Source organism: Sceloporus undulatus, chromosome 6, assembly GCF_019175285.1.
Source record: "Sceloporus undulatus isolate JIND9_A2432 ecotype Alabama chromosome 6, SceUnd_v1.1, whole genome shotgun sequence".
Taxonomy (NCBI): domain Eukaryota; kingdom Metazoa; phylum Chordata; class Lepidosauria; order Squamata; family Phrynosomatidae; genus Sceloporus; species Sceloporus undulatus.
The window spans coordinates 121,831,136-121,858,242 of record NC_056527.1 but is presented as its reverse complement, the minus strand read 5'-3'; the positions used below and the strand labels follow the sequence as shown (position 1 = coordinate 121,858,242).

Sequence of the window (27,107 nt, the reverse complement as noted above, 5' to 3'; positions counted from 1 at the left end):
AGAAATGATGCAGTTTGGATGCGCTTTAAAAGCCATGGTTCCATGCTATAGGATTCTGGGATTTCAAATCCCTGGATTTCATAGCATGGAGCCATGGCAGTTAAAGCGGCATCAAACTGCGTTATTTCTACAATGCAAACACAGCCCAAAAGATACGAAGCTCTTTGCATGTTACACAAGTCCCATTGAGTATCTGCGCTAGCCATCTAAAATGGCCATTTGTTTGACCTGGTTGGAATAGTATGAAAGAAGTGAATAAACTGACATCTTCCAGATGATATTGATGGACTGCTTCTCCCATCATCCCTAGACAGGAATGCTGGGCAATATACTCAACCAGATTTGGAGGGATTCCTCCCTTTTGGGACTTTGGCAGCAGCCCGGATGTGCCCAAATTATACAGGGATATTGCCAAAAAGCCATTTTATTTTATTTTATCTTTACAAATCAATTTAATAATAATAATAATTTAATAATAATTTATTTATATCTCGCCTTTTCCCGAAGGGATCGACAGGTTTATTTGGGTGATTCATAGCAAATAGGGAAGAAAGATTAACGGATGTAGGGCATTTAGTATTATCTATGACCCTCTTCATGCTTTTTAATAATAATAATAATAATAATAATAATAATAATAATAATAATAATAATAATAATATTCAATTACTTTTAATATATGCAAGGAAGAGGCCCTAGGGATCATATTGCAAACGTACCTTGGATAATGGAGCACACAAAACAGCATTTTACACACTTTTCGGCAAACTTTTGCAACTAGGAGCAAAATTTCATGATGGGATTTTTGCACAAAATGCACCGGGGTTTATTTATTTATTTTTGCACAAGAACAACATTTGGGACAAAAAAAAAAGAGTTGTGTTTTGTGCAACTTGGTGAAATCTTTGCAAAGAGAATCTGAAATCTTGGAGCATTGGACTTTCCCATTGAAGATGGGGAAACTAGCAAATATCTTTTACGTTCCTAGCTATAGACCCTGAGGAAAAGGGAGGTCTGGCCTGTTGGGTGTGTGTATTAACTGAGAATTGTGTTATAATATCAAGAGACGGCTGTTCTTTTGATACCCAAGAATCCCCTTAATTCTCATGCTTTTGCAACGGCTGAACAAAAAAGTCCCCTTTTGTGACTCAAATAAAGCCGGCAGAAACGTCAAACAAGCAAATGTTCTCTTCTGTGAAAGCTGGCATAAGCGGGCCAGAAATGAGTGATCCTAAATGGCAGTTCAAGGAAGCTGCAGCGTTAAGAAGAAAAGAAGAATGGGACCAATGTTAGCAGTTCACGCTGCTATTAGTATTAACTAGCCATGTATTAACTAATTAGTATTAGTATTAACTAACTATGAAACTGACTCCCAGCTACTCATTAAGAAGAGATTCCAGTCTTCCTTGGAAAGTGGCAGCTATGCGGAAAGGCATTTTGCTCTCTGGATGAATTTTTCCTTTCATCCCCAAATTTCTAGCATTGCAATAACTTTGCATTTATTGTTGTTGTTGCTGTTGTTGTGTGGCTTCAAATCGTTTCGACTTATGGCAACCCTAAGGCCCTGGGGTTTTCTTGGCAGGTTTCTTCAGAGTGGGTTTGCCATTGCCATCCTATGTCACCCAGTGGGTTTCCATTGCTGAGCCAGGATTCGAACCCAGGTCTCCAGAGTCCTAGTGCAACACCCAAACCACACACTCTCTCTTTGCGTTACATTACTTACATTAAAGTCATGCATTATTTTGCATTACAGTCGAACTATTAGAAACGCAGTTTAGGAAACCACTGCAAAGGATGGGACGATAATGAAGTTATTTTATGTCGGCCAAAGTGTTCCTCTGCTTTTAATATCTGTCCAACCCAGAAATCTAGCTGACATAACACTTCCCTTGTGCTTTGCTTCCTATGCATTGTGCAGCTTTGCCTCTTACATCTTTGCTGAAAGGCACTGGAGCGGAGTCTGGATGTAAAGTTGGCAACCCTAGAGGACCAGATTTTCTTCTATGAAGTAGAGCAGGCATGCAGCAACCCTTCTTCACCTTCTTAGTAAAACTGTAGTAAAACCCTGGGCCCCTTGACGTTTGCAACCGAAATGGGACCATCCATCCGTATGACTCACAAAGGGTTTCGGTGGGGAACCGGCCTCTTTTGAGACCAAAAAGACACACGCTTTTCTTTCACCGGAGAGGAGTGTTTTTTGACTCAAACAGAGCACTAGTCAGAGTGAAAGAGAAATTTCTTTGTGAAGACACACATATTTCAAAGCCTTACTCAAAATTCAAGCAAGGGAGACCAAATATTTACAGGAGAGCAAATTTGGCTGTTGAAAAGCTGCAGAGGTTGCCAACTTCTCTTCTGGCGCTTCCTGGGCTTTTAAGAGCCGTGCGACGGGTAGAAATGGAGCAAGTGGATCTATCTTCCTCCCATTTCCTGGCTTTATATTATATTATATGATATGATATTATATTATATTATATTAGCCTGCCTTTGTGCCAGCATAGGACCACCAAAGTGGCTTCTTCTTCTTCTTGTGCATCTTCAAGTCATTTCCAGCTTATGGCAACCCAAAGGCAAACCTATCGCAGGGTTTTCTTGGCAGGTTTTGTACCGAGGAAGTTTGCTTTACTTTTCCTCTGAGGCTGAGAGAATGTGCCTAAAGTCACTCAATGGTTTTCCATGGTCGGGTTTTTATTTTATTTTATTTTATTGGAATGTATATAGTTTTTAAATATTTTCAAACCGCAGGTGCTTGAATCCGTGGATACGGAAGACTGACTGTATATACTTTCACTTTAACTTATGTTTCTATGGACCTTATCGCACTGGCTTGGATTCCGAGTGATTAAGCGGAATATAAATAAATATTATTATTATTATTAAAGTAAAAAAAAAACCCGGAGGTTTATTATCACGCGACTTTTCTGCAAACCTGAAATAACATGAAATTAAAAGGGATGAAAACCACACCTTTTTACTTTTGGGAAGTTGCGAAAGTTTTAATTCCAGGGGTTTAGATGACCATTAACTTTAATGGCCAGTTATATATTACATTTAATCTGTGTTTTGCTCTGCCTTGAGCCTTAGGGAGAGGTGGGTAAAAATGTATATTATTACTATTATTGTTGTTATTATTATTAGCAGTAGTAGTAGTATAGTTGTTGTATAGCAGGAGGTTGGACACAGCGGTCCCCAAACTTTTGTCCTCCAGGTGTTTTGGACTTCAGTTCCCATAAACTTGGCCAAGAGTGAGGAATGCTGGGAGCTGATGTCCAAAACATCTGGAAAACCAAAGTTTGGGAATCACTGGACCAAAGGCCTTTGCCGTTCCTTCCGACTCTGTGGTTCTATGATGGAGGAAACAGATCTTCCCTGCACAAACGCATTAACGTTCTTGCATGACATCCCAGCCATGCCAATTTACATGGGAGGGAAAAGGGCTTCCTAGGCCTGATTCCCACTACCTTTTAAACCAGATCGCACAATGGTTTGAACTGGTTCAAATGACCCTGGTTCCCACTTGAACCAAATTGATGAAGCGATTTGGAGAGGGGGGGCATGCGCTCGACCCCTTTAACCTCACATCTTTTTGACACTGATTTTCCCCCACATCTTTTTGGATAAATCGATTCCGCGCAAGTGTGAACCAGATGCGGATCGGAATCGATTTACATTTGACCTTCGGACGGCTGGAGTGGGTCCATTTTGAATCGATTCATTCGTCAATGAGATCCACAAGTGGGTTGTTTTAATTTACAGCAAGAAAATGCGGATGTGGCAAATGTAGTGTGAACCACACTCTGATGTTGAATTGATCCATCGATTTGGATCACACGCCGATTTGTTCGTAAGTGGGAACGAAGTCCTAGTGGACCATGGCCCCTTTCCTTTCCTATTAAGGTATTTTCATCTTTTTGTGTGCAATATTCTTGCTTTTTCCCACCTCGGTAACCGTCGCTGCTATCTCTGGAGGAAGCGGTCGCAAGCCTTTTTAAACCCGAAAGTCCGGGTGATAAACTGGAGAACACATTTGGGTCTCGCACTGCGCCGGCCAAGACCACAAGCAGGAAATTTCACACTCACAACCTGCTAATAATACACACTGGTTTCTCTATAAAGACAGAGACGGAGGAAGAACAAAGCCATCTTCTGTCAGGGTTTGGGTTTGTTTCTTCCTTCCCTTTCCTCTTGCTCTTTGTTTTGTTTCCAAGCCCAGTTTGTAAGAATTAGAATAAAGTAAGCACATCAGAGTCAAGTAAAGCAAGAGTATTTAGCAATAGAGCCAATGTGGCAGTGGTTTGAGCATTGGGCTCCGACTCTAGAGACCAAGGTCCGAATCCTCGCTCAGTCCTTGGGAAAGTCACACTCTCTCACCGTCAGAGGATGGCAATGACAACCCCGCTATGTAGAAACTTGCCAAGAAAACCACCAAGATAATGACTTCAAGGTACACAACAGTAACAACAGCATTTGGCAACAACAATTAGAGTCTGCTGAGGATTGACATTCAAAAAAGTAACTTTCCCAACCTCTGATACACTCAGCTCCAGAATATGTTCTGGCTTCATCTTTTCTTCCTCCAGTGCAGATTGTATGTATCTCCTTCCTTTTGGAAAGTTGGAGTGAAAACATGGCACAGCCGGTTTGTTTGGGGCTGTGTCTCCCTCTGCTGACTAGAGACTGAATAACATCCCAATTTCCAACTAGTTGGAGCCTTGGACCATGGATCTGGAGACCAGGATTCGAATCCTAACTCAGCCATGGAGAGTGAGTCGCACTCTCTCAGCTTCAGAGGATGGCAATGGCAAACCCTCTCTGATGAAACTTGCCAAGAAAACCCCATTATGGTCCACCTTAGGGTTGCTGTAAGTCGGAAACAACTTGAAGGCACACAACGACAACCACAAAATCTCTTTGTGCAGGATCATCCAAGATCCACAAAGCAGTGGATACATTTATTGGAACAACCAAAACACAGAAAATACATGATTGCAAGCTTTCAAAGCTCCCACTGGCTTCTTCTCCAGACAAAAGGGTTAAGAATTGTACAGGAGAAATAATAAGTATAAAATGGCCATGTTGCATGCAAAGTGCGCAATATACATATTGCAAGCCTTCAAAGCTCCACTGGCTTCTTTATTAAGCGAAGGTGTTGAACCTGATAGAGGAGAAAGAAAGAAAGAAAGAAAGAAAGAAAGAAGAAGGAAGGAAGGAAGGAAGGAAGGAAGATAGATAGATAGATAGATAGATAGATAGATAGATAGATAGATAGATAGATAGAGCATTTGGTCAAGAAGTTGTAGTTGTCCTCAGTTCGGATGTTATGGAAAGACATTCCTACACGGTTCCAAGGGGGAATGTGCCATTGCCTCCCTCTGAGCCTGAGAGAGTGTGACTTGCGCAAAGGCACCCATTGGCTTTCCATAGCCAAGCAGGGATTCAAACCCTGGCGCACATAGCCATGATGTTGTGCTCTGTATCTGATGCAGGATTTCAGCTCACGACAACAACAACAATGATGCCAAGAACAGGGTGAAGAAGAGGGTGGGAAAAACACTGTGCGAAGGAGTAGCCAGAAAGAGAAAGAGAAAAAATGTCCAGTTAAATTGGGCCGGAAGCCAAGGCTCAGCCCCAGCTCCAGGCGCAGAGTGTGGCTTTGGCTCCTGTTCCACTATATCATGGAAATCCCCCAAATACACAAGAGAAGCGGCATCTCGTGATGGTCTGAAAGCACACTGCGCTGTAGTGCCGATGATTAATTTTTAACTCATGAAGCTTTGCAGCGGCGGCATATAAAAAAGAGCTTCCTTCCTCCCTCCCTTCCTCTGTGGCTTAGCAACAGGTCCTTGCCACAGAGTGGTATGCGCTCCTTCCCAACCCAGGCTGAGAAGAATCAGAATTATATTGGGCCAAGATTTGAGAAGGATCAGCCGGGAACAGACAATGGGGGCTTGCCTTAGTCCAGCAGATGGTAAGCAAAGAGGCATGGATGGGGGGCATTGCCAAGGCAAAGCGGTTCTGGAGCAAAGGGCCCAGAGGTATTGGGGTGGAAGCTGGGGAGAGTGGATCTTTTGGACTATAACACCCACAATCCACAGTCAAGGCTGGGCATTGTGAGAGCTGGAGTCCCAAAGGAGGTGATCTTTCCCAGCTCTTGTTATGAAGGCTAAGATCAGGTGAGGATCAAGTCTAAGATGAACTTACAGGACAGTGGTTCTCAAACTTTGGTACTCCAGATGTTTTGAACTGCATCTCCCAGAAGACCTAGGCACCTAGGCCAGGAGTCAGGAATTCTGGGAGATGAAGCCCAAGACATCTGCTGTACCAAAGTTTGGGAACCACCATCAGAGAAGATGGTGCTCCAAATGGTTGCTTCTGTTTTGTAAACAGGGAGTTGCTGCACCCTCAAAATATTTGCCAAAAAGGCTATAGATAAGGATTGGGTTTGGACCGGGGGGGGGGGGGGGGGACTGGCTCCCTTGAAGTGAAATACCAAGAATAAGTGTGCCTCTGGGCATGCACAGAATGCATTTCCTGCAGCACAGGGGATGCACTGAGCATGCACAGAGTGCATTTCCTGCAGCACTCTTTGCCTGCGCACAGCAACATGTGGGATTTCTGGCTGCAAGGGCCCATTCACAGTGAACAATTATTGTACTATATTCCACTTTAACCGCCATGGTAACCACCTGTGGAATCCTGGGATTTGTAATTCAATGAGTCACTGGAATCCTGTGGCTGAAGATTCCTTCTAAATGCCACCCACAAGCCGCCAATTCCAGCATCCCATAGGATACAGCCGGGGTGGTTAAAGGGGAATGTGCCACTACAATGGTGTCGTGTAGGGATGATGGGCAACATTGCGATGCACACTGGGCATTTGTCATACTCATTGGGCACTTCTGCTGCACACCGGATTTTGATGCACACTGGATATTTTGGATGCACTTGGACACTTCTGATGCACCCTGGGCATCCCTGTTGCAATTCAGCTCTTCTTCATTGGTGGCTGTATGCATACCAGGAATGCTCCAATGCACACCGATTCCATTGCACGTTGGGACTGTTGTGCGTCAGTCAATCCACTGGCCACCATTGTCCAATGGATACTCATGCAGTTTAATGCCGTGGGAGCCCTGAGAGAATACAGACATTGCAAAAACCACCCCTCTATTATTTTTCCTGCGCATGCAAACCCACTAAGACCCATACTGCACTCCAGCCTATATTGTTATCCTACGTTTCCTTCCAATATTCGAGGTGGTTTACAAAGATTTTTAAAAATGCAATCTAGCGTACATAACAAAACCCTATAAAAGTTAATACTGTAGCTCAGTTAAAAGACATATAGAATTAAACTCATATTCCAAAGCCATGTTTCCAAAACTCTGGTTGTCTCTTTCTAGGGACAAGCTTTGGTAAAAAGAAAACAAAAGTGAAAGGGAGATGCTTTCCCATCTCAGCCATGTGTCCTTTTGGCGCCTTGGACACACAGCCGATCCCTAAGGACAAACACTTCCATGAGAGTATATATAAACAGAGTTAATATTTAATCATTTGAAAGAGTTGAAAAACCTCAAGACATGTTCTTCGCATGCATGCCGACAAGACATCTTGGAACTAAGACAAATTGGAATTGATAGCCCACATTCAGATAGAATTCTCTAAAGGGGGGATTTGTTTGTATTTTGCACATACTCTTCGCTATTTATAAAGCTCTAAAAGAGTAGTTGCTGTTCCCCCAATGCAGTTGCAGGTTGAGTCTCTCTTATGCCAAAATACTTGGGACCAGAAGCGTTTTGGATCAATATACACAATTCAGGTTGAGTCTGGAATTATGAAACACTCCAAAAGCCAACGCTTTGTAAATGTATGGCTGAGATAGTGACACCTTTGCTTTCTGATGGTTCATGTACATAACCAGTTTCGTGCATAACAATATTTAAAATGCTACATAAGGGTATAAGGTGGATCTGAAACTTCAGTGCGTTTTGTGTTTAAACATGGATCCGATTTCCAAGATATCTCATTATGGACATATACCTAAATACATGTATTCCAGAATCCAAAATCCAAAAACACTTCTGGTCTGAGGTATTTTGGATACATCCTGCACTCAACCTGTAACTGAGTTGGGGGAGCAGAAAATACTATTTCAGGGCGTCACAAATGCCCTGATTTTATTCCATTGGAAAAAGAAATCTCCTCCTATTCCTCTGCTGAGTAAATGGAGGGCAAGTTGCTTTTGAACCCAGTTTGCAGCAATTGAAGTATGCTGAGGCCAAAGGAGGAAAGTGGGAAGAGGGGAGAGAAATTGGGGCATTTTTAAAACAGCTGGAAAAGTGGGAAGAACATGGAGTTTCCTTTTTCCAACTCTTGCAGCAGAAAATGCAAACATCCATGGCTCAAAAAACAGAAAGGAAGGGAAATCTTAGCCATTTAGCTTTCCTCTATTGTGCAACTGTTTAGGGCTGCTAACTGATTGGTTTCGGTTTTGTCTTCTTGGAATTCAAGAGATGTTATCTAAAGCGTAAAGCAGACAAAGCAAACCTGACCAATACCTGCTTATAGACTCGGAAGGCAAAAATGCTTCAGATAGCTATGTCTAGTGTTAAACTTGAGTTTTGCAGGAACCAGAGGGCCATAGTCTCATCTTGACCAAGCCGAGAACTATAGCTTTCTTTCTGTATAAAACAAGGTTCTAGTCCTTATTTTGGGGTTCTTCGCAGTGGCAACTAGTAGCTCTCAGTACCAATTGTGAATCTGCACTGGGCTTTTCTTGGAACTTACAATAGCAATAGCATGTACATTTCTATACCGCTTATTGGTATAAGGAGCTATGCAAGGTACTGAACTCTTTCCTCAGAATATGTTTGATACTCTGGGTCGCTTAGCAGAGTTGGAACGAAAGCTGCCGCCACACTGCAAAGTTAATGCAGTATGGCACCACTAGCCATCATGGCTCCATAGCGAGGAATCCTGGGATTTGTTGTTTGTTGTAGTACCAAGCCTCATTGCGTGACAAAAGAAATCCGAGACACAGCGGAGAGAAGTGGCTTTCTCCTTGCCTCTCATAGCACTTCTGTTCTCAGACCTAACAGAGACGGTCATAAAAGTGTGCCTTTTGTTGAGCTGGCAAAACCCATTTGGTAAAAGGCATGCTTTTATGACCCTTGGGAATGAGAACCTGCTCCGTTTCAGCTTTCTTTTCTCACACAGTAAGGCTCTTGCAAAACTACAAATCTCAATATTCCACAGCACTGAGCCATGGCATTTAAAGCGGTGTCAGACTGCATTAATTCTGTAGTGTAGATGCACTACACCAGCACTAGATATAACAGTACTGATCTCAATGAAGAACTCACTTGAGGGTATGTGGGAGGGGAATATATGTGGAACCAAACCTCCTCTTTTTCCATTTCCATTGGTCATGGTAGTCCTGTCCCTCACAGACTCTGATGTTTCGGGCCGCCGGACCTCTGCTCCGCTCTTCTTCCATCCTTATGTCAAAGGGTCCCAGATTGTGATGGACGAGTCGCACTCTATCGCCAGCCGAGTAGCCACTTTCTGCAACGGCCTTGTCTTTTCCAACCGACCCGTGGAGCCTTATGAGAAGGTGACCCTGAAGATCTCCAAGGAAGATGGAAAATGGCACGGCGGCTTGAGGGTGGGCTTTACTTGGGAAGACCCTTCCCTCTGGGAGCCCAGGGAGCTGCCTCCGTTCGCTTGCCCAAACCTGGTCAACCAAGGAAAGACTCGAGCCTGCGTCTTGCCAGACGAATACTGCGAGGAAGGCACCATCGTCAGTTATTGGGTGGACAACCAAGGCTGCGTTTTCTGCAGCATCAATGGGGAGCCAGAGGACATCTTGCTCTTAGACGGTGTCTTGGTGACGTCTCCGCTTTGGGCCGTGATGGACATTTATGGCAGGACCAAAGAGGTCCAGCTGCTGGGTAAGTAAGCAACTCAGGCATCCAATGGGTTAATCAGTTAGTGTACTAACAGTTTAATCTGTTAGAGGCACTGGATGACATTCCCATTATTATCATTATTAACATTTATTTATAGAGCGCTGTCAAGTTTGCACAGCGCTTTATATAGCAAAGTTCAAATAAAACGGGGGGGGGGGGGGGGAGAATAAAAACCTGCCAAGTGGCGTACAGTTTAAAACAACAACACTGCATGATTAAAATATCTCTAAAATAATACTAATTAATAATACTAATACTAATACTACTAAGCAATGCCTTCCCAGAGGAAGCAGTAGTGGCTAATGAGGCAGAATTCCATAACATGGTGCCCTGGCAATCGAAGCAGTGCCAAACTGCATTAATTCTGCAGTGCAGAGGCAGCCTAAAACATAGAACAGACCCATTGACATGGGACTTGCATACAACCAGCCACAGACAAGGCTATGCTAGTGTGCAAAATAGTATCATCGGGATAGGAGTTTGCATTACCGGAGTGGATAGAGAAGCACAAATGTTGATGTGTGGCATCCTGAACTCTCTTTTCTCTCCACTTTAGATCCCTCAAACCTACCCACAAATAATAACGTCCACAGCCCACTGCTGTTGGCCCACGATGACCAGATTGGTAAGTCCCTGCAAAGATCTTTTCTTTTATCTGCCTCCGATAATTTCCTCTTAACCTAGGAGGCCATCCTGCAAAAAAGCTGGCATGAACTCTTTTGCTTTCTCTCTGTACTCCATACCCTCCAACTGTCCAGATTCGGCAGGGAGAGTCCAATTAATTCTCTATTGTCCCTTTTTGTTTCCAACTGATTTTAAAACATCCCAGTTTCTCTGTCCTTCTCCCACTTTCTCTCTTTATCCTAAGCTTCTTTCAATTGCTTGGAGGATGAATCTTTCCCTTCTCAGTCAGCTCAGGCAAAAGCAATCTGCTGCATCCTCTCCTAGCTTGTCTGTTCTTCCTCATTAATAACCTTTATCATCTTGACCACACTGTGATGCTGCTTGTCCAGATGTGTCCTAGTTTTCATATGTAAAATACAATGGGTCCTTGGTATTTGCTGGGGTTTGCTTCCAGGAACCCTTATGGATACCCAAATCCTTGCACGCTCTTCACATTACATGCAACGGCATAGTAGAATGATGTCTCTCATATAAAATGGGCAAATCAAGGTTTGCTTATTAGAATTTTTAAATTTTTGGAATATTTTCAAGCGGATACGGAGGGCCGACTGTGTTGGATGTGTCTCGCTCCTGCACCTTCTACACAAAACGCTCTTTCTTTTCCAGAGTCAAACCGGCATGACTCCCACAGCCTCCTTGAAGGCCCAACCGGTGATGAATGCGCCGTGTGCTTTGGGCACAAGGCCAACACCATGATGCTGCCTTGCTCCCATGCCAACTTCTGCGCCTGCTGCTCCTTGAAGATCTTGAAAACCAGCGGCTGTTGCCCGTTGTGTCGGACAAAGGTAAAGAAAATCCTTCACGTCTCTGGGTCGGCCGAAAGAGAGGGAATGGAAGATCAGTCGGACAATGCAAAGGACATCCAACCTCTTCGGTGACAAAACTGACCCTGCAAAAACACTTGGAAATATTTGCACTCTTGACGGGAGTGCGGAGGAACTGAAAAGGTGGAGAAAAGGTTGGTTTGAAGGAGGAGAAAGGGAAAACAAAGGGGTCTCCTTTGCTGGGAAATGGATGAGTTGACTGTGACTGGGAAGGATCTCCTCGCTTTCCTTTCATCTGGGTGATGAGAGTTGAAATGACACCTGTGGTAATAGCAATAGCGTCTACAAAGAGATGTCATTCCATAATGCAGGTGCCACAATTGTATGCCCATTGATCTCATACCCAGTTAGACTTTGAAGGGGCACACTTTTTTTGGCAGCAAAACAGTTGAGCAAGAGGGTGTGTATATTGTCATAAACTTTTGTAATCTTTACAGATGACTGCACCTGTAGAGCAGAAGGCAGTTAACATTTTATGACACCTAGATAACACTCGAGTAGAGAAAGCGTGGGCTATAGGATGGCAAAATAAAACCCAAATGAAATCAACTAAGGTCTCTTTAGTAACTACACACATTCACCACATAGGTCTGGACAGAACTAACAAAAGATCTTGGAGCCAGATCTGAAAAGCCGGGGCAATGGAAGATTCTGGGAGTCACAAGCCAAAAAAACAAAACACACCCCATATCCATGTTGGTTATGTTGTTGTGTGCCTTCATGTTGTTTCCAATTTATGGTGACTCTAAGGCAAGCCTATCCTGGGGTTTTCTTGGCAAGATTTGTTCAGAGGAGGCTTGCCATTGCCTTCCCGTGAGGCTGAGAGCATGGGTTTCATGGCTGAGCTGGGAATTGAATCCTTGTCTCCAGAGTCCAACACTCAAACCACTACCCCACACTGTGTTTCTGTCACTATTCCACTGGTTTGGAAGGATCTCAATGCAGGCAGAGGCTGCTCCCCTCTTCAACATATAGGGACCGAAACAGTAAAATTAAACTCCGTTAGCAGCAGTCAAGTAACTTCTGGTGGGATCCAGGATGCCTCCGTCTTTCGTAGCCAGAGAATATTGAAAATCTCAAGACATTTCTGTTCTGCTACACTGGAAAAAAAACCTTAGGTGCCATATAGATAAAACTCAGCCAATTTTAGTCCAAAAGAAAATGTTCAGCCACATCTAGAGGTCTATACAATTCCTCCTCCAACTGTGAAGGCTTGATTTTGTGTGTTTGTTCAAATGTTCCTTCCTTGGATAATTCAGCATTTGCAATAGATGAGTATTCTTAGAAGTCAGTGGAATAAAACCGATTAAACTGGAGCAGGATGAGTCACTCGGGGCCTTAAGAAAGTTCAGCCGCTGGAGTGCCAAGTTCAACAGACAGCAATGATGAGCAAACCATTAAAAAAGAAAGCTCAAAGAAGCATGGAATTTTTTCCTTGGGGCAGGATGCTCACATGAGCCTTACATCATACTCACACCCTCCGTCCTCCTGACTATTGTACTAAAATGCAGGCAGGTGCCGGGACAAATGGAAAATTTCCTTAACCGAACTGTCCTCCCTTTTGGTTTATTTGTATTCCTTTTCCTGTTTCAACATAGATCAAGGTTAACACAGACCTCGCCTGGAACATCAGATGCAGAGATGAAGGATTACAAAGCACAAAAAGCAATGACGGTATCTTGAAGCACGTTCTCATTCGGGCAATTATTGGAGACATAACTATAGTCACAATAGCTCACATTGTTCATTCTGTCGGAGGAGGACTCTCTGAGGTCAAGAGGTACAACAGGAAACGTTGATTTAAACAGACAAGCGCAGATGAGATAAAAGCAGGGAAAGCCCCTCTATCAATGGAGTTCTTTGGCCAAAAGGCTCAGCGGGGCAACATTAGATGAGATAAGCATCATGAAACAGAGGAGGAAATGCTCTCCTTGTAACATTTCAAGGAAGCTGATCAGAGTGGTGGCAAACTACAAGGGACAAAAATACAACTTCAGTTAAGATCCTAATGAGATAAACTTCACACACTAATATTAGTCCCATTCACTTGTTAACAGAGATTTTTGGCACTCAATAAAGCTGGCTATTTTTAATCAGCAAAAGACTACAGGAGACTGAGTTTGTGTTAAACAATTGGGAAACATCCCAGCTCCACTTCCCAATGCAGGAAAGCCTTCCCGCCTCATCTGGCAAACAACTCACTCCTTTGCAAATCCAACACGTTTTACATGCAGCAGTTATTGAACAAAACCAGCCCCTCTGAAATGTTTGGGGGACCTGGTTGTTCCATCAGAGGCTTTTAGGGGGAGGAGGAAGGGGAAGAGAAGTCCAAAGCAAGGTAGAGTGCAGATCCCATACTGTGGTCATTTATTTCTTTTAAAAAAGAGGTTTGTACAAATATATAAAATCATTGAAGACAATTTCAGTGTGGTGTGAGAAAAGACTGTAAAAGCAAAGCATGAGAGAAACAGGTCTTTTATGTACAGGAAGTTCATCTAGGTTGAATATACATTGCAGTCTTTTGCTGTCAAGAAGACAAACACATTTTAGAGGACTTGCACAGCAGCTGGATAGTCACGTCAGGAGAGGAAAGCTGAAGGATTCAGAAGACAGTTAAAGGCACAATGAAACAGGCACACTGCTCCTAATTGTCCACAGTTCTTTATCATCAATGAATCATGCACTGTTTTGACAGTCCCAGGAACTGATGCTGCAGGCATCTTTAAGCAGAGAGAGTTACAGATGGGCGTACGATGTGAAGAAGGCCATCCATCTATGCATCTCTTTTGGGGTGCATCAATTTCCTCCTCGAGGGTCCCAGATTTTTTGCCCAGCTGGGACACATTAAACTCCTTGCATCACTAAAACGTCAGACAAGTCTTCCAATCCCTCCAGCTTCAAGTTCTGGAAACAAAGGAGGCGGCGGGAAATCAGCAAAACATAGCCATCTTCAAAACTGTTTATATACAAGTTTGGTCTCAACATAAAAGTGTGTGTACGTAGAAGACATCACCAGGTAGTTTACCAAAGTCAAGATCTTTATGACAGGAATAGATAGACTGAGAAGAACGCACTCGTCCTACTTGTCCTCTGAACTCCTGGTGAATTTAGGATTACTGTACATACCTTTTCATTAGCCAAGTGCAAAAGGGAAGCAAACGCCAAGGGCACAGACAGGTTCTTTGCCATTGTGGGAGGCAACCTGCAAGAGACAGACAAGGAGGAACAACTCAGACAAAGTAGTAGTCCTTGCTGTTCTGAAATAAAATCCATAGCTTGCATTGAACAAACTCGGTTTATAAACTCAGTTTATTCATAGGTTGCAATGCAGTTTACGCCAACATGATTCCAGCCTTTAAAGATTATTTTACACTACAAGTGTGCTGGTGGAAGACAAAGCCAGTGTTAATTATGGACCTGGTAATGAAGAAATTTGCCAAGAAACCCCCATGATAGGATTACAGGGTTACCATGAATCAGAAACGATTTGAAGGCACACAAAAACAACAACCACCTTTAATCAGTTATTGGGAAGAGAACTGCTCATAGATGCTTCATCTGGAAAAGAGTCAGAAGGGATGGAACAGGCACATCCCAAGCCAGCCTGTGCCTTGTTTGAATTCATCCTCTGCTCAAAACAATAAAAAGGATTCGAAATTCTGCCATTGGCATCCCACCCTTACAGCCTGGCATCCTACTGAAGAGTCTTGAAACTCTGAAGTACCTGTGAAGTAGATCCTTTGTGATGCTACTGAAGACCTTCTGTCCTGATACCACCGAACAGTTAGTGCCTTTCTTTAGAGCTTCATTCTATGTAGGGAAGATGGAAAATTTTTAAAGTTAGCTAGTTGCCAACCTGAAAGCCTGTGGCGCAGCACCCGCTGTGTGTTGGTTTCTGGTGATTTTAAGTGTAGCAACACCTATCTTACAGGGCTGGGCTAAGGATTTCAAAGTAATAAACACTAGTACTTTTGGAGCCTTGAATTTCCAAAGCATTGCATTCATTCATTAACCACCGACTCTATTGTGGGATTTCAGGGAAATGTACAGACCAAATAATTTAAAACTATTCCAGATGTTAATACCATAAAATAATTTAAACAGTATTAAGAACATATTAAACTAGACACATAACAAAACGTAAAAGGCTACACCCACTAAAAGCCATCACATTTTAAACATATAAGCAATTACTACCAGTAAAGATCTTGTGCCCAAGAGTTGGGTGCCTACCAGTTACTATAGGAAAGTACCAAAGTACAGAATGGTGTTTGAATGAACTACTTTTAAACTAGAGCTTAAAAGTCCTTTAGTGGACATGATGACACACAAAAAACCCTATTCGAAATCAAATTCCTACAAAACCAGCTGAGGCATAGGACACTGTGGAAGAGAACTTGCATTCTCTCAGAACAGAGATCTCAAAGATAACTAGGAGTAGGGATATACCTCTTCTTCGGTTTGATCCTTTGCAATATGAGTCAGGAGACCCCACATGGTCTGTTTTAGCCTCTTCATGTCCATCCTTTTGGCAATCTTTGCATACTGAATATCGATCTTGTTCACCTGGAAAAATCAAGGCATAGAATTAAAAGAACAGAGCTAACATTTCAAACTATTACTTGGACAGTTTAGCAGGAGAACAACAATACAGCAACAAAAGATAAACAAACTCTTGAATCCTGCCCTCATGGCACCCAGGCACTTGCATCCCATCCCTTAGTACTAAAGGAACATGCTACTTGGTGTAGTTTTGCACGTCTTCACTCATTTCAGAGACTATCTGCTTGGTGTGGAGGCAAAATTTGCCCAACAATCACATTCACAGGCAACACTTTGCTCACTTACTTTGCACAATGGTTGAAGGGGGAATGAGCTACTCAGAGCAATAGCCTGCATGACTGGCGAATTACATTAACTTGGCATTTCCCTCTCAGAACAAAAAGAGCACAGCTTTAATCCTGTAGACCTGGTTCCCATGCCACCTTCAGTATTTGTGGAGGAATGATGGGTTACATTTTCTGCTCAGCCCCAACTTCTAATGTAAATCACAACAACCTTTAGAAGGGGTGCCACTTTGCAGTTAAGTACCTGTCAACACAAGTGCGAAGTTGTGTATACCTCAACCCAGAGCCAGCATGGTGCAGTGGTTTGAGTGTTGGAACCAGAACACTGGAGGTCCAGGGTTCAAATCCCAGTACAGCCATGGAAACCCACTGGGTGACACTGACCGAGTCACACTCCCTCAGCCTCAAAAGAAGGCAATGGTGAAGCCTCTTCTAATAAATCTTGCCAAGAAAAAACTAGGAGAGGGTCGCCATAAGTAGGAATCCACTTGAAAGCACAAAACAAGAACAACTCCTCCCCACAACTTGCCTTCTGTGGCTCAGCCACCAGGTTTAATTCACCGTAGGTAGTGATGTTGAGCCCACTGAGGTCTCCATTGAGTTCTCCACCTTGGCCTGCTGCTCCTGCAGGATGGGCAGTCATTTCAAACATCCCACTTTGGCCCACAAAGTCTACAGGATCATCATCATCACTGTTATCATTCTGGAAAGAAAGTGGAAAGAAAGCCAAAAGTAGGTATATTCAAATGGGAAACATGGTCTTCCACAGACAGAGATCTAAAGTATTTATGACTCATGTCTCCTGCCATCAGAAGGTGGTCTCCACCCCAAAAGAAGGCAGCTTTGACAGCTGTAATGGAGATGTATTGAATGCATGGTTTTTTTTAAGAAGCCAAGAACTTTTGGTTTATGGGACTGTGTTCCTTAAAACTTTTAAACTACCCCCTAAAAGAACGTAAGAATCTAGTTTCAAGGACTTCAGCTCTGCATGAATTGCTACATCAGTCAATATACCACCTCTCAGCCTGGCAGGACCCACAAGGCAATTGCAGAATGGATTAAAGCATTCAGAACAATACACAGATAATAATTTCTTTGAACAAAATAAAAAATATTCCTTAAAAACCAAACACTTAAAATGCTGGGGTTTGGTTCCAGGACCCCCTGTGGATACCAAGATCCGTGGATGCTCAAGGCCTATTAAATACAACGTCACAGTAAAATGGTGTCCTTCGTGTAAAACGGCAAAATCAAAGTTTGCTTTTTGGAATTTGTATTTTTAAAAAACATTTTCAAGCCATAGATAGTTGAATCTGTGCATAAAGAATCCATGGATATGGAGGGCTGACTGTATTTCTTTTATTCTACAAGCCACCGTGGGGGAAAGGCCTGATATAATTAATGCGATTATTCAGTCAAACATGTTTGTGTTTCTTGAAAGTCAGCAAGGCCCTTTAAATTTCTACAGATCATAGCACAGTGAGACAGAATAGCTACTCATGTCATTGCTAGTCAAGCCCACCAAACTTTGATTAACCAGTGAAAAGACTGCGATCGCAGCAAAGTCAACTATTACAGCTCTCACCATAAAGCAGAGACAAGGAAGGATGCACATTCATAGCAACACATACATTGTGTTATGTAGTTTTATCTTTTTATTGTAACCCGCCTCAATCCGTAGGGAGAGGCAGGCTAAAAATAAATAAATAAACAAACAAATTATTATTATTATTACCACTCTCTACAACTCACCTGCAATGCGGGACAGAAATTAGAGGTATCATTGGGGTTATTGTAATCATACTCTCCCACCTCATCGTCACGACTGGGCGAGTTACTCTGCTGTGCCATCTTCCACAGCTATAGAAATAAAAGAATAGGAGAAATTAATTATGGATAGAAAAGAACAACAACAACAACAACAACCCCAGAGTATCTCTCAGTGAAGTCTTCTGCCCAGAATAGCAAACTGGTGAACGGACCAAGCAATACAAGAAACAAAGCAAACCAGGCTGAGCACCTGAATGAAGAGACATAGCTCACCCTGTGGTTTGGTTTGAGGAAGAGGCGAGTGAGGTTCTCTGGGTCGTAATGGAAATCTGCAGGGAGGGTGTTGCTTTTCTTGTTTTGGTTTTCAAGGGTGGCTTTAGACAGAGTCGTAGCTGCCTGTTAGAGAAAACCAACAGCACATTGAGAAACCAAGCATTTCAATCCTCTTCCAACTAGCCTCCATCTTGAAGGTTCATGTTACAAGTAATCTGCAGCAGGACCACGTTTGACAAGTACACACAGAGGCTGGAATCGTGTTGGTTATTCTCACCTGGAATAGGTCTACTGACTCAATTGCTGAATGGTGAGCCACCCCACAAATAAATCCCATTGCCTGACTTTGCGTTGATTCTTGTTGTTGTGTGCATTCAAGTCAATTCTGACTTATGGCGAAGCTAAGGCAAACTTATCTTGGGATTCTTTGGCAAGCTTTGTTCAAAGGGAGTTTTGCCACAAAACTGCAAACCTAGGAATTCCATAGCATTGAGCCATGGCAGTTAAAGCGGTGTCAAACCGCATTAATTCTTCAGTATAGATGCAACCCAACATATTAGAAGGATGCCAGGTTGAGGAAACCTTATCAGACTCTTGAGAAAGCTCTTTCAAACTGGGAGCCACCACGACATCTTGCAGAAATCGCCACTATAACACTATCAAGACTTAAATACCTACCCTTGTTTTGCGGAAGTAAGGCTCAAAGTTAACCTCTTCGTCAAAAACGATCTCAAAGGTTTTTTTGGGAGGCTTTCTTTTGCTTACTTTTTCAGAGTTGGCATCACCTGCGCGGAACGGACAGAAGATCACAAGGCAGAACGACTGAGCAGATGTCTTTGGGCAGATGACTCCATTTATAAATCAACACTACATTCAGATTTCTAAATGAATTATTAGTAAGGAAAGCGCAGATGCTAGAGACGCCAAATGTTTGGTGTGGATTTGTTACCTTTCTGCTATGTTCTGAACTATGTAATCTTTGGCAGTAAGTTTTAAGAACTATAGAAAATAATAGGATACGTCCTAAAGTTGTGCTTTTCATTTATATTAAACAAGTTTTTGGAAGAACAGGTTAAATGCTTATGAACAAGATAAACTGTTGTCTGTAGGTGGCAATCTGACCTGTCTCAAGCTGGTTTGATCAGATATAAGCCATAATATAAGCAATTAAACTTACATACTATGGACAGGGTAAAGAAATGTGAAGTCGAATTAACAGATTCACAGAAAAGACTGAAGTTGTTACTCATAGGAATACAGGTTTTCACACCCTTTGTATGTTTTATTTTTCTCACACAATTTTATCACAGGTGTTTTTCTGGCCTGATACTTTGGAGATGATGATGATGATGATGATGATGATGATGATGATGATGATGAACAACAGCACTACATTTAGCCCTAATTTTGATCTACCAAACCTGATTCTATGATCAAGATAAAGCTTGGACCTGTATTTGTCATGGAAAGGCATGCTTCGATAACAACCAGAAAAGCATCATGGCCCAAGCGAAGGCCTTTGGAACTACTTCACATCCCCTTTCCAAAACCATACCTTTCTGGCGAGGCTTGAAGCGCCAGTGCTCTGGGCCTGCCCACATGGACATTGCCCGAGGGCTGAAATAAGAGTATTCGCTGGGGTTCATTGACAGCTGAAGGCACATGGAGCCAACATCGCCTTGTCCCAGGGGAACCACATCTTTTCTGGCAGAAACACAAATGCATACAAGAATGACAGAATTAATGGGTGTGATCATCCTTCCTAAAATTAACCGCATGTGTGAACAAGGGCAAGGGCAACACACTTGATTCATGACTACTTCTGCAGCAGAAAATGTGAATTCCGACTAAAGATTCCAAAAGGTCTGCATATAAACAACTGAAGGGGAAGAGCCAGAAACTGACCATTAAACCTAAAAGAGGTAGAGCAGTGGTACTCAGACTTTGACCCTTGGGACCCTCCTTCACCTTCACCTGAACATACCTTGAGCTCCCTGGTGCTATTCTGCAGGCCTCCACCTTTTCTGGAAATTCCCCAAGATCCTTTGCAACTGTCGCGTCCATGTTGTCAGCATCAAAATCATCGTCCGCCAGAGGGTCCCCAGGGTCACTGTCAGCCTCTGCGTTGATGTCAAACGCCTGGTCGCTCTTCTTAAATTTATCCAGCAGAGCGGAGACTGACTGAAAAAGGAGCAAAAGGTTAAAGGACACTCTTTACAATGTGCAAAGGGGAAGGGGACCAAAAACACACCAGTCAGGGAAGCGCATGGCCCCATAAAGCTCACCCTCCCCACCCAAATCCAGAAGACGGTAGAACAGATTTCAAAACCGGGAGCAACAGATGTTGTACACACCGTTATGTGTGCCCAATGAGTGCATAAGGATGTGTACACAATGATGTACACTGTTTGTACATAATGGTGAGGTTGTAATTGCCTCTGCCTGTACACTTAAGGACTCAGTAAACTTCTCTTACTAACAAGATCTGATAAGAAACAAGGGGGCCAGAATATAAAGTCACGCAGCTCTGAGTCTACCTGGGATATAAAGCTGGCATTTGTAGGTGACACAGGCTGACTAAATGTGCAAGCCTGGATGTGTCTGCTTGAAAGTAAGTAAGCTCCATTATGTCCAACCAAGTATATTCTAGGTAGGTGGGTAGAGCAATTTCTAATGACATGGTGAAGATAAAAGTTTTTAAGGCATTCCAAGCTAAGCTATACAGCAGATACCTGATTTGGAAAATTGTGTGTGTGGGGAGGAGGCATATGTAAGTAGTGGAAACAAACTGGCTAAAAAGTCTTTTCCTAGTCATTATACTATTATATTACTTATTCCTGTATCTGTATTATATTAGAATTTGGTCACTCAATAATAACAATTGGTTGGAAGTTCAGGAAAAAGAAAATATTGACACAATGCACAGTTTAACACAGAATGCAGCATCTCAGTCCACACTTAGATGTTGTTAAGAGTGTAGACAAACATTGAAAAAAGCCCTATCAATAGAGAGTGGCTAAATGAGTGGGAACTTCTGATCCTCACCATGGGATAGGGTTTACTTAACTCCCTTGAAGCAAAGTGACAGCCAGGTCGACCTACCTCATTATGGGTAGTACTGTCCCACTCAGAAAACCGAAAGCCAGCCAGCGAAGGGCAAATGGGGCGCTTTTCAGCACACTGCAGAAGTATAGCTAGAAAGGATGACAATGGAAGATGTCTGTCAGAACCAACAAACTCTTATCCCAATGCACAGTCAATCAGTCTTAGTCAAGTGAAAACAAAATACTTTTATTGCAGACATCAGAAACAGAAGCCATCAGTAGTGCGTTTAGGTCAAACCTACCAGGTCCCACTCACTACAATATACTAAAAACACAAAATCTGTAAACTCCACTCCTGCTGTTTGGCCTGCAAACTTTATCCCCACGGCTAATGCTAATGGTCTCTTCTATTTCCCTCCTGCCCTCCTACATGCCTTTCTCAAGCAGCACAGTCCTACAACCTGACAGTAAAAGTCCTCCTCCGCATTCCTCCAACATTCTTCAGTAGCAGACTCCACTACCAAGCAGATTAACCAAGCATGATGGTACAATGCCTCAGCTCTTTATTAAACTACCTCATATCGATCCTTCCCAGTAAAACCAATCCCCCCTCGCAAACCACCCATATATTACGGCAGACCCTGCTATAGGTTCTGACAATGTCTCAGGAAAGTTTCTGATACAAGACAAAGCATGTCTCCTACCATGCTCCTCAACAAAGGGACTACCAAATGGTCTGAATATTTCTGATCCTTGCAAAAGACATTACTTTACTTATATCCTTTCTCCTGACATGGGTCTCAAGATGGCTTACAAGAAAGTTAAAATCAGATACAGCTAAAAACCTGTGGACAAACAAAAACAACGCAACACGCGAGGGATGGACAAACTTGCTTAATGTAAGAGCCGCCTACGATATACTTCAGATGTTTGAGCCACAAGAAATGAACAAATATTACACACATGTCGTTATTGCTACATGCACATTTCATATTTTGTTACAATTACATCTATAACAAACGCTAAGAAATACACGTACATAATATTTATTCACGTATGCTATTTTTAAAACTGTTAATTTGTATTAATATAATCACAAAGTTTTGTTATTTTTGGTGTGTCGTTGTGTTCTACTGTTTTAAACTGGCTTTATTTAATTATTTTTAATACATTGTGAATTTTTCCCCTATATTTTAAAATGCCATAAGCTGCCTTGTGCCCTGAACTGGGGGAAAGGCAGGCTATAAGTAAAGGTAATAATAAGAATAAGAAGCTGCTTCTTGCTCAATAGTTGGAGGGTTAATAATCTGGACTCAGGAAGGTGAGAGAGAACACGTAAAAGAGTACTCTTCCCAATACTCCAAGTCAAATACAATGGGAACAGAACATAAAGCTAATGGTTTTTAGCGCTTACATTTCAAGCCTGCCACTTGGACATGTGAACTTGATAACTCAGAAGTCACAGATGAAGCCAGAGGCGTGACCATGGAATCAAACAGGACTTCACTGAGATCGCTCTGTGTATGAAGCGTGGCCAGGAAAACCCCGGCTGTACTGCACTCATCGAAGGAGGCCACCGTTTGCTGGAAGATGGGATCGATCTGAACATGAATCAGGAGAAAAGACCAGGTTTAAACATCAATGTGAAAGACATACCTGCCATATACCACAGTGTCTTTTAAGGAAACACAGCTATTTTTGTGGGGAGAGAAAGGGGCGAGGCGGCAATTTGAGGATTGGATCAACTCGGAGGGGGGTGGAAATGGGAGAGTATTCAGAGATGAAGTGCATTCTCTCATCCCTTCCCTTTGTGGCCCAGACCAGCTGCATCTTCACTGCACTGCCTTCTCCGTCTTCCCTCCCCAACTGGCAGCAGAGCCTCCAGCGGACAGGACTGGACAGTGCGCAAAGGGCTACAGAATAGCACCTCCTTTGTGTGATGCTTAAACACATGCAAGTTACTAACAAGAGTCTGACTCATGTCTCTGCATTGCCCAAATGTCACTTTTGTCAGAAGGTGCCATTACACCAGGCAGTTAAGTCAAAGAACTATTCTAAGGAGGATGGAGAATAACCGTCAGAGGAGGTTTTCTTACCTCGCTCCTCCGATCTGCCTCAGAGGCATTGATGTTGTTCAGATTCTGTTCAATGGTTTTGTACAGATGCTTCCTTTTACTTGGCTGCTTCTTGGAATTTTCAGGATTCACATCCGCTCCACCTAAACAAAAAGCCACAGTCCAAAGCTGGGCCAAACACACTTTTCGTGGACTTGCGCTGAAGCCAGGCAGAGAAGGCTAAAGACTTTGTAAAACTACAAATCCCAGGATTACATAGGATGGAGTTACAACACTTAAAGTGGTGCCAAAATGCATGAATTCTATAGTGTAGATGCATCCAAGTAGAGACTGGGGAATAAATCTGGGTCCCTGTGCATTCAACACATGTGCTTTACACATGTGAGCAACCCACACACATTCCATTCCAAATCCTACACCATTAACTGCATCAAAAAGCATACCTGCATCCTGGCCATCTCCAGGCCCTGCTGCCGCATCATCTTTACCCAACCTGCCCAGAACTCTGTATACATCAGCATGGACAGCATCAACCCTCACTGCATAGATCTTTGCACTGGCATCAAGGGTACCGGCTGCCACCTGTAAGAGGAAAGGGAAAGAAAGCAGTTAAAGAGTAGGACCCAGGATGGGAGACTTTGGCTAAGAGAGGGGACTTTGGACTACAGGATTCTTTTATCCCTGTAGTTTTCAGTTCAGAAACTCTGTACTTTACCAGACAGAGAGGAGTAATTTAGCACAAAAACCTATTAAAAGGGGAATCAGCACAAATAGAGGGAAAAGTCCTTATTAACTGGTGGAGCATCTTCTATGTGTCATAGAAAACACCATCAGAATGGATGCTAACTTTAAAGTTGGTGACTTCAGACTCCTTTTGCTTGAGTATTTCTGTCATGTAATCGATGAGGTACAAGCCAAAAGCATTCTTGGTGGTGATTTTCTGGAAGAGAGAACAGCAATTATGCATGTATGAATAGCAATGCTATTCACAAATGCAATCCTAGTACAAAGTCAAGATTGGATTCAGCACTAAAATAATCATAGGTTCAAAACACACCTGAACCAGGGCCGTTAAAGCAGCCTCAAACTGGATTGTTTCTGCAGTGTGTTTTAAACCATAGATTCAGCACCACTAAACAACAAATTCTCAATGAACAGGAGGCAGACTTACATTTTCTGACGAAAGTTTAATGCATGTGGAATAATGATCTGCAATCTGAGCATTGGAGAGTTGTGGGATTGCTGGGAATGACGTCTCCGTTTGCCTAGAAAATCCAAACAGAAGAATGGCAGACACACAGAAACCAAAATTAGAAAGCAGAAAATGACTCCCCCCCCCTTTCTTTGACAGATTGCCTTTCAACCAAAGCACAGGCATTCATGTTTATAAACTATGGGCCCAAACAGACGCCAAATAAAGCTGCTTTGGGTCACTTTGGAGGTATGCTATTTAAATGATGCATGGGTCCTAAGAGGATGGAAGCCACGCCAAAGCCATGCTCCAGTCCTAAGGACCTGAGCGCAGCTTTGGTGCAGCTTCTTGTCTCTTGAGAGGTGTGTGTCATTTAAACGGCACACATCCCAAGTGACCCGAAGCAGCTTTATTTTGGCCTGTTTGTTCAGGCCCTATGTTGTCACTGTGTTAACAAGAGCAGAGCATGGTACGTTGTGCATCACCGTAGCATGGGTAACGATTGAACAGACACATACACAAATGTGGTTTTTGCAAAAGCCGCTCTTACTTGCTGGAGGGCGACTGTATGGCCAGAGGCGAATCGGCGTTATACTGCAAGTCGACAATCCTGGAGCGCCGCCGTTGCTTCCTCTCCCGCTCATCGTCATTGCAGCCCTCCAAGACGGGGGTACCAGAGGCATTCAGAGGCTGCCGCCTGGGGCCAGGGGACACAAAGACGTTGTCCGAGGAAGTGCTTCCTTTCTGGCCAGCGGACTGCGGCGTCGAGGAGCTCATCGCTGCTGAAAGGGAAACAGCTTGTGAGACCGATATTCCAGCTGGTTGAAAAAGCAACCCAGGGCTGCATCCGCACTGCAGATGCAATCTGGTTTGGCAACTCTTTAAACTGCCACGGCTCAGTGCTATGCAATTAACTGGCGCCAGAGCGAAGAGCTAGACTCAGAGGAGGTTCGTCAAAGCAAAAAAAGGGATATTATATATTTATATTATACTATTATTTATAATAATTTATAAACACAAAACACATTCATGTTTCGTATACACCTCATTTGCATACCCTGATGGCTATATTTTTAAATAACTTTGTGCATTATATATAAAATTTATCATCATTGAAAATATTATAATATATATACATACTACAAATAATAATGTATAATTACTGATAATGTTATAATAATATAATATTATATATATTATAAATAATAGTGTAAAATAATTAAATATTATAATTATATAATATTATTATAAAAATAATGTAAAATATTGATAAAATTATAATAATATAATATTATATATATATTATAAATAATAATGTATAATGATAATAAATGACAATTTTTATAAAAATTGAAAAGAGTGTAAAAATATAATATTATATATTATGATATATACTAATGTATGATAATAATGGATAATATTTATAATTGGAAATAATTGATATTATAATAATATAATATTATTATATACACTAATGTATAATAATAGTAATTAATAATTATAATAATTGATATATATATATGTTACATAATAATGTATAATATTAATTATATATTATAATAAAGTATATTAATAATTAATAACAATAATAAATTATTGTTACAATTATTATAATTCTTATTTGTTTATTGTTTGATCATCTCTTGTGTTTAAAAATAAAATGCATTGGAAATAACTGATGGAGAGCTTTGCATGGAAAGGGCGGGGCGGAGATTTGAATGACAGCGGAGGGAGCTACTCCTGGCCAATCAGCGGCCAGCTACCTTCCTTCCTCTTCCAATCCGCGAAAGTTCCACGATCGCATCCTTCAAAGCTTTCTATTGGCTGAGCCGTCCCCGTCTCGACCAATCAGGAGTCTCCTCCGCTACCTCCCGCCCTCCGCCCGTCAGTCAAAGCGCGGCTCATGCAGAAACAAAGGCGCTTTCGGACCTCTAGTCCTTCTTTCCCTGCCGACCGCTCCCTTCGCAGCTCACCTCTCCCACATACGGGGGACCAAGCGGATTCGTCGCGGACGCTGACGCTTCTCTGGCGACGACCGTCTTTAATGGCCTCCCTACTGCCGCTATTTCCTCTCTCTACTTTGAATCGACCCGCGCTGGCAGTGCGCATGCGCGTTGCGCGCACGCCGTGACGTCAACGCGCAGGCAACGGACTTAGACTGAAGCTCGCGCGTTCGCCCCGCCCCTTTTGGGAGGGACTTAAGCAGAACCTGAGAATATAGAGCTATAAAAAGTATAGAGAGGAACATTTTTTGTTCACCCGGAAAAAAGAGCTTAAATAGAGTCTGGAAATATAGAGCTATGAAAAGAGTAGAGAGGACCATAGATATCTATGGCTGCTGCATCTACAAAAATATAGAATGCACTTATTATTATTATTATTATTATTATTATTATTATTATTATTAACATTTATTTATAGAGCACTGTA

General features: G+C 42.5%; 2 protein-coding genes across 5 annotated transcripts; one reads left to right on the top strand and one right to left on the bottom strand.

The window, feature by feature from the left end:
* Nucleotides 1-5,834: 5,834 nt before the first annotated feature.
* Nucleotides 5,835-19,722, top strand: NEURL3 (neuralized E3 ubiquitin protein ligase 3). 3 transcript variants are annotated; one of them, XR_006104813.1, is made up of 5 exons: nt 5,835-5,968; nt 9,450-9,950; nt 10,525-10,593; nt 11,259-11,610; nt 19,677-19,722. XR_006104813.1 is itself a non-coding variant. In XM_042477120.1 (4 exons), the coding sequence occupies exons 1-4, from the start codon at nt 5,941-5,943 to the stop codon at nt 11,528-11,530; spliced, it is 870 nt and encodes a 289-aa protein (XP_042333054.1). In that variant the 5' UTR covers nt 5,835-5,940; the 3' UTR covers nt 11,531-12,105. The 3 variants fall into 3 exon arrangements, 1 of the variants encoding a protein (XP_042333054.1); XR_006104812.1 differs by lacking the exon at nt 19,677-19,722 and adding an exon at nt 13,075-13,827; XM_042477120.1 differs by lacking the exon at nt 19,677-19,722 and having other exon boundaries at nt 11,259-12,105.
* On the bottom strand, nt 13,816-26,761 carry NCAPH (non-SMC condensin I complex subunit H). 2 transcript variants are annotated; one of them, XM_042477118.1, is made up of 18 exons: nt 26,651-26,761; nt 25,228-25,459; nt 24,657-24,750; nt 24,333-24,425; nt 23,929-24,067; nt 23,507-23,628; nt 22,825-23,011; nt 21,469-21,560; nt 20,351-20,547; nt 19,922-20,070; nt 19,045-19,151; nt 18,367-18,489; nt 18,076-18,183; nt 16,853-17,026; nt 15,926-16,042; nt 15,201-15,286; nt 14,603-14,678; nt 13,816-14,380 (listed from the first exon to the last, which is right to left on the bottom strand). In XM_042477118.1, exons 2-18 carry the CDS (start codon nt 25,452-25,454, stop codon nt 14,321-14,323), a joined length of 2,151 nt encoding a protein of 716 aa, XP_042333052.1. In that variant the 5' UTR covers nt 25,455-25,459; nt 26,651-26,761; the 3' UTR covers nt 13,816-14,320. The 2 variants fall into 2 exon arrangements, with proteins under 2 accessions (XP_042333052.1, XP_042333053.1); XM_042477119.1 differs by having other exon boundaries at nt 25,228-25,456; nt 26,651-26,756.
* Nucleotides 26,762-27,107: the final 346 nt, after the last annotated feature.

Coding starts and splice junctions, on each gene's coding strand:
- NCAPH (XM_042477118.1), bottom strand. CDS start 25,454: ATGAGCTCCTCGACGCCGCAGTCCGCTGGCCAGAAAGGAAGCACTTCC. Junction 24,426..24,656: donor TTAAACTTTCGTCAGAAAAT/GTAAGTCTGCCT, acceptor TCTCTCTTCCAG/AAAATCACCACCAAGAATGC. Junction 20,071..20,350: donor ATAGCACCAGGGAGCTCAAG/GTATGTTCAGGT, acceptor TGTTTCTGCCAG/AAAAGATGTGGTTCCCCTGG.
- NEURL3 (XM_042477120.1), top strand. CDS start 5,941: ATGGGGGCTTGCCTTAGTCCAGCAGATG. Junction 5,969..9,449: donor TTGCCTTAGTCCAGCAGATG/GTAAGCAAAGAG, acceptor TGTCCCTCACAG/ACTCTGATGTTTCGGGCCGC. Junction 9,951..10,524: donor CAAAGAGGTCCAGCTGCTGG/GTAAGTAAGCAA, acceptor TCTCCACTTTAG/ATCCCTCAAACCTACCCACA.